Here is a 7,177-nt window from a genome sequence, read left to right on the forward strand (position 1 = left end):
ATTTTTTTAATTTACAAAATCGCAAATCCAATCTTATCCAATTCAAACCACTTGAAATTAGATCGGATAAACAAAACAATAATTCAATCCAAACCAATTCAATGGAACATGCAAAACCTTATGCATAAGGTTGACTTCCATGCCAAAGTTGTTTCAAGCAGTAATTTAACACTTATGACGCTGTAACCTTACGTATTTGGATCCTCTAAAGTTTGAATTTTAATTTAAAGAATAAAGTGTGATCTCTCACCATTTATTTCATAGGTGGGACGAAGAATAAATAGAAAAGAGAAACCATTCAAGGATAGAAGACCACACTTTACTCTCTAAACTCTAAAGTAAAATTCAAACTTTAGAGGATCCAAATCCGTAACTTTTTTAGTACATTTAACTATTTAAGCTTAGCGGATGTATAAACATACATCCATACATATATATAAATGAACTTCCTTAGTTGAGTAGAAATTAGTGGAATGCAACCAAGATGTTATAAAACTAAATTTGGGAGGGAAAAAAAAAAGGCACACCATGGCGCAACATATTATTTAGTTTAGAACATCTAAGAAAATTAAACCAAGTTAATTATCACAGAAAAATTAGTGACAATTAAGGAATCTATTCGGCCAATAATTCACATTTTGTCACCCTACATAATGAAAGACTAGCTACTACTTCTACCTTATGAAGCCACAATCACTTAACTAATCAAAATTATGGACTGGAGACAAAGAATGACAGATAATAAGTGAGGTCATGTTGAAGAGCATTCTACTCTTACCATCTCAGCCTCAGAGAAACTCAGGAACATAAACTAATATAATGAATTGTAGGTATAGCATGTTGCTAAGATGGAGGCTATGGAAATGAAGAGTGAAGGAAGCAGTGTGACATTAAGGAGATTACTCTGACCCAAGTAACCGGCCAGGGTGATGGTTGCGTCCGCTATAACTCTTGCAATTGTTCCAGCCTCGGTCGACAAGAGCCCTCCATTGTAGGTTCCACGAGAAAGCCTCGAGGACATAACTCGCGAAAGCAGTGACAAGTTGACACCTGAACAAATGATAGTAAGATGATTATGTTATTATTAGGAAAAACAAAAACTAAAAACAATTTACATCAGCTTAAATCAAGCATCAAGCATCCTTTAATACTAAATTATACCAATACATTAAGATAATATTACTCCCTCCATCCAATAATTGTTGGATTGAGAAAATTGGTGCATCCGAAATGTAAATGTTTCTTGATACAAATTATGTCTATATACAAGAAATTATTTGACATATTCCATGTGCAGCATACATAACAAAAATGCTATTCGTACACCAAAATCAGCCACCAATGTATTTGTGTATAAATACATGTGTGGTTTAATTTATTTTCAATGTGTATTTGTATTCCGACATGTATTTTATACTGGAAGCTAATTTTGGTATACACGTAGTATAGTCGATAGCCTAGTACACAAGCATCCCACATCAGCATAGGGTCAGGAGAAATATAATTTTGTCGACTTTCGACAATCATAAATAGTGCAGCAAAATATCAGATCTTATTATCTTACCTTCAAGTACTTCTGCAGAAACAAACAAAAGGAGGCCAGAACATATGTATTGTGGCACGGAGTATGGAATAATCAAATGGAAGCTAAGGAGTACACCAATGCAAACCATAATTTCCGATACCAACAGAATTTGCCTGAAACAGATGAATAAAATTCGAATCTGATCACTTAGATGCAAGAGGAGAATTTTGAACAATATCATGGTTCTGAATGATCCACAAAAGATGGAGTAAGTGAGGATCTCAATCTAATATATAAAATGGTTTCAATTTCCTTCACTTCTTCTTCAACATGAAGAAGAAATATGTGTTACTATCAACTTACATGCATCTTTCTTAATCCAACTAGAGCATAAATTATCAATACCTGTCCTCAAACATGTTGCTTATATAGCTTCCAACAACAATGTTTACAGGAAGAACAGTCAATCCGAGGCATGCGAGAAAAAGTGCAACTCTGCTTGTTGACCAGTTAAAGTAGTATGTTGTGATGACACTAGATTCCGATAGTAAAATCTCCATTACGTATTTGAGCATAAAATATATCAATAACTGAACCTGAAAATGTTAAACAAATTCGGTAGGTAAAATATCTGATATTCCAATATTTTATCTGAATGATCATTTGCCATTGGAATTTATTACCAAAAAAAAAAAAAACAGGAGAAATTGCACATTGAATGAAATAAGCAAGGACATAACATAATCAGTTCAGAGTATTCAGGTGAATGAATTAGTTTTTTCCATCTTAACATTCACAATGAACTGAAACTTCTACATGTAATGAAATCCTCAGCAGCTAATAGAAATTCATACTATTTGGGAGACAGTTAGTTGTGAACAAACCTTCACAGATGGCGTGAGCAGTCTGTATGCAGACCGAATTGAAGTTGCTGGTAGCCGAGATTCTTCTGAAGCTTCTTCACTATCATCATAATCTTGATCGGCTTCTTCATCTCCCTTATCATCCGAAGTAATCAGCAATGGCTGTTTTAGGCCTTGTTCAAGTGCATTGTTCACTTCTACATGAGAAAAGCATGTCATGTTATATTAACATGTTGAGGCTCAACAAAATAAGGGGGAAGAAAATCCATATTTGCAAAGAAAAATGAGTGAGCCTACTATCACTCATTCTGAACAAGTAGCAACAAATTGATGCAGTATAAGTTCAGTTAGTACCATCATTTGATTGATGATTATTCACGTGATTCTCATTCTCTACGGGTTCATGAGAAGGTTCCTTGAAAGTGATCCACAACCATATAAGATATATCAGCCAAGCAACACCCATAACCCAACCGGGCAACGTATTTTGATTAAATGTAAGCTTGTAAATCTTAAAATCTGTCTGCAATATGCCAGCTAATGCAGGACCACAAGCCATGCCAAGAGCGCTGGCACTAACGAAAGCAGCTGATGCTTGCATCCGGATTTTGAGAGGCACGCAGTCACTAATATAACGCCTATTAACGGCTCTGGCAGAACCCAATCTGTAATTATAACCAAGTGTTTATCAGCAAGAAAAGCCTTTATGTTGCTACTACCTCATAATATTCCTAAATAAGATGGTAAACACAATATGTACTAATCAACTCAAGCACACAACATTATTTGCAAGTACCATCAAAATCATGGCATGCGAAAATTCAGGAATAGACTACTTACCCACAGAACACACGACCAATCAAGAGAATCCATAACGAACGAGCATCGTATGCCAATGCATACAGGATATTTCCAAGAAAGAGAGTTATGCTACTGAAGACAAGAGGTCTGAAGTATGATCTATTTGACCACGCACTAAAATATACCGAAGAGAACACCTGAGCAACAGCCATCGCCCCAATTACAATACCACAAACTGTTGGTGCAGCCCCAAGGCTCATAGAGTAGTCATCTGCTGTAGGGACAATAATATATGTATTGACCATATACAAAAATGTGTTTGCCAAGTTCAGGATAAGAGACATGAAATGGTATCTTTCATCATCAACATGTTCCTCCGTAGGGGTTGGCAGCTCTTCTTGCATAATCAGAGCATGTTGCCCCAAAAAGTTAAGGAAGTTTGTTGAGTTAGTTAACCTGTCAACCGCTGCTTTTATTGAATCAATGACAGGATCCTGCATGAAAGACAAAGTAAATATGATAATCAACAACCTTATGATGCTCCAAAGCCAGCTAAAACAAAGTAAGTGTTTGGTGCAAATTAAAATGTGGAACCTGGAGAGGAAGGGTAGGTTGATCATAAATTGATAAATAGCTCCCTTGACGGTTCTGAAGTTCATGAAGATTGCGAGATAAGGCTCCCACAACAGCTCCTATTCCCTACAAATTTCAAATGCATCAGTCAATGGCCATTCACAAAGTTCTGTATTTATTTATGTGACAGTCCAAGTGAAGACTCGTTTCGAATTAAACATATTACCACATGCTTGAACACTTGTTGCAGCTGAGAGTAAGGATGATTCGCACGAGTTTTAACATAGTAATCAGTGAATCTATAGCCAAAACGTTTGTCAAACTTCTTCAATATCTTGCGCAAACCAATAGCATTCATCTCAACAAAGAAAAGAAGCTTTAATAGGTCTTGTCCCACTTCTCTATAAGCTTCTCGCAGTTCAGACATTTTGTGTATTTCAGGTTCCTGCAGAAGAGCATCATGCTGCTCTCCAAGCTTCGATATCCTGCTTGCCAAAATCCCTTGTTGCTCCAAAAGGAAAAGGACAATCTTCTCAATCTGATTTGTAACATTTAGAGAGTGATTGAAACCAATGTTAACACACAACCAGAATCATCACATTCTACTCGAACAATCACATTCGCAACTAGAATGGTTTAATTACTCTTTCAGTCCCTATAGTTTTACTGAATTTTCAATTAGGTCCCTATACTTTTTTTTTCTTTTCGATTGAGTCCCTATATCATATCAAATTTTGTAATTAAATCCCTACCGTGATAAAAACGCTGGAATTAACGGAATATTTCATTAAGCAAAACGAATATGCTTAACACTTGACTAAATATTCTATATGGTTTAACAGAATATTCCGTTAATTTAAACATTTTTGTCACGGTAGGGACTTAATTACAAAATCTGATATGGTACAGGGACCTAATTGAAAATTCGATGAAACTATAGGGATCAACAGAGTAATTAAACTAACTAGAATCTAGTTTACCATTGGCAGTAATGCAAATGAAAACAACAGAAACCTGATTATCTAGCATTCGGGAGAAATCCTTGAGCACATGGCGGCGATCTTGTGTTCCGAGTTGAATTTGCTGAGCATATTGCCTTACTCGCTTCTTCATGAGTTTGTAGTTTATATAATATCTGCAACAAGATTATCAAACTTATGAACCCAAAGTATCATTATAGAGCAGAACAGATATATCCAAGTTGAAAATTTTCAACCCTCAAGACATAGGCAGAGACATACATACCCCTGCCATTCTTGAATTTGTCTGTCTTTCAACTTCTTTCCAAAGGCAACCATCTTTCTCTGCAACAGAAGACATTGTATTCAATGAGAGTGAAACTTACAATATTTATAAGTGTCTAGCTTGGTTCATCCAACACTATACAAATTGCAACAAGACCAACCACAACGATATATTTACCTTCGAGATTAAACCGTAAATATCGATAATTCAATAGAATGTAACTAATCGGAATCGATTTTGGACAACCTAATACAATTATAAAGCTCTCAAAGGTATGTGTGTTTTAACTATCAACCACTTGCAAAAGCCAAAGTTCCCAGAACATGTTTGCATCCAACTCCAATAATTAAAAATAAAAATAAAAAAGCCTTTTTTTTTTCCCAACATCCAAAACCTGCACAACAACTTTGATATTCAATATTCATGCCTAAACAAAACGCTACTTTCGTGAATGTTTAACAAACATACCAAAAAATTCAAACAGAACCCATTTCAAAATTTTAAAACTTGAAATTGAATCTAACAAAGATTTCAGCTGGTTCTAGTTCAGGAACAGAAAAATGGTTTTTTATCAATCACTTTGATATGAACAGAAGAAATTAAGGCGCAGCAGGCAAGTGAATTTAAGAATGATAATGCTCTCAAAGTTTTTTTTTTTTTAAATCTCTCTTCAGAATCAACTTGAATTAAGTAAACAAGTATTAAATTAAGTATTAACCACTTGCAAAAGCCAAAGTTCAATAGAATGAAATGCCACAACATGTTTGAATCCAACTACCGTAATAACAAATTTAAAATTAAAAAAAAAAATATATTTTTTTCTCCAACGTCCAAAGTATGAATTCAATATTCATGCCTAAACAAAATGCTACTATGGGTGAATGTTTAAATACCAAAAACCACAGTATAATGATTCAAGCAGAACCCATGTCAAAATTTTAAAACTTCGGAATTGAATCTAACAAACATACCGAAGTTTCAGCTGTTTCTAGCTCGGGAACAGAAAAGAGTGGTCTTTTTTGTTTTCTCTGCTTTGTTTCCAGAGAATTCTCAACAACCAAACAGAAGAGAGCAAATGTAACGAGCCCAATCAGTTTGACATGAACATAAGAAATTAATGCGCTTCGACAATTTATGTACGTCTAATCATTCAGGAGAAGCAGCAAAAGAAGAAAAGGAAGGAAAAAAAGAGGAAAAATGATTGAGAGAGAGGAGAAGAAAATATGAAAAGAAAGAAGATTCTGTGAAACACTAAAAAGATGGAAAATTTTATAAAAAAGGAAAGGAAGAAGGTGGTTTTATGTGTTGGCAATGTAGCCGCCATGTTATGTTTTGTCTTTTACGATGTGAAGCTGTGAACACATCACATGTAAGTCTATTCTTTAAGCCTTTCAAATCTTCAGTTCTTTGCTTGCCACTCATTTAGCTTCTTTGTTAATTCTAATTATCCATTCAAAACTAAGTATTAGTTAGTCTTAACTCTATCTTAACAGTTAATCCAATAATCTCGAAGAAAAAGAAGATATTTATCTCTCTAGATTAGATTGTTTCTGTTATAACTTTATTCTCTAAATAAATAACAAACTAAATATTTTGTAAACACATTTAAAATGATAAAAAATCATAAAAAGATAGAATCTTTATTAGAGTCTTGGAGGAGATGGTGGGAAAGACAAAAAGTGCGTTATACATCCAAATTTTGGCAAAAGATCGAAGCGCGGTCAAGATGGGAAGAACACGGGACGAGAAAGAACGCGGGGCGACAGAAGAACACGGCTCGAGGAAGGAGTGTAGCGAGGGAAGAGCGCGGGGCAGGTGAGGAGCGCAGGGCAGGAAGGAGCGTCGCAACGGAGAAGGAGTGTGAGGGCTGCGAATCTAGATTTTTGGTGGAGGGGATATTTAATGGAATGAAACCTGTATTTTGAGATATTTAAAAGATGTTTTAGGATGTATTAGGATTTAAAAAGTTTAAAATTAAATTGTTGAATTTTAGTTTTATTTAAACTGTTTTTTAAATTTATGTTTTAAATTAAAAGACATTAAATTTATTTAGATATGTTTGTTTTAATTTTTTTAAAATTAGTGTCACAAAACACTTTTTAATGAATAAATTTACTAAATATATAGTCGTATTGATTTATTTATTACTTTTGAAATTAATTATAGAAAA

The 7,177-nt window shown here is 34.5% G+C and overlaps 1 protein-coding gene across 2 annotated transcripts; it reads right to left on the minus strand.

The window, feature by feature from the left end:
• LOC107644903 (SPX domain-containing membrane protein At4g22990) lies at window positions 510-6,352 on the minus strand. 2 transcript variants are annotated; one of them, XM_016348858.2, is made up of 11 exons: window positions 5,979-6,352; window positions 5,008-5,066; window positions 4,777-4,897; window positions 3,989-4,300; window positions 3,784-3,888; window positions 3,229-3,683; window positions 2,743-3,053; window positions 2,410-2,585; window positions 1,931-2,121; window positions 1,565-1,698; window positions 510-1,050 (listed from the first exon to the last, which is right to left on the minus strand). In XM_016348858.2, exons 2-11 carry the CDS (start codon window positions 5,058-5,060, stop codon window positions 812-814), a joined length of 2,097 nt encoding a protein of 698 aa, XP_016204344.1. In that variant the 5' UTR covers window positions 5,061-5,066; window positions 5,979-6,352; the 3' UTR covers window positions 510-811. The 2 variants fall into 2 exon arrangements, with proteins under 2 accessions (XP_016204344.1, XP_016204345.1); XM_016348859.2 differs by lacking the exon at window positions 5,979-6,352 and adding an exon at window positions 5,185-5,577.

Source organism: Arachis ipaensis, chromosome B05, assembly GCF_000816755.2.
Source record: "Arachis ipaensis cultivar K30076 chromosome B05, Araip1.1, whole genome shotgun sequence".
NCBI classification, from domain to species: Eukaryota; Viridiplantae; Streptophyta; class Magnoliopsida; order Fabales; family Fabaceae; genus Arachis; species Arachis ipaensis.

Coding starts and splice junctions, on each gene's coding strand:
- LOC107644903 (XM_016348858.2), bottom strand. CDS start 5,060: ATGGTTGCCTTTGGAAAGAAGTTGAAAGACAGACAAATTCAAGAATGG. Junction 3,889..3,988: donor AACAAGTGTTCAAGCATGTG/GTAATATGTTTA, acceptor TGAAATTTGTAG/GGAATAGGAGCTGTTGTGGG. Junction 2,122..2,409: donor TGCTCACGCCATCTGTGAAG/GTTTGTTCACAA, acceptor TAACATTTTCAG/GTTCAGTTATTGATATATTT.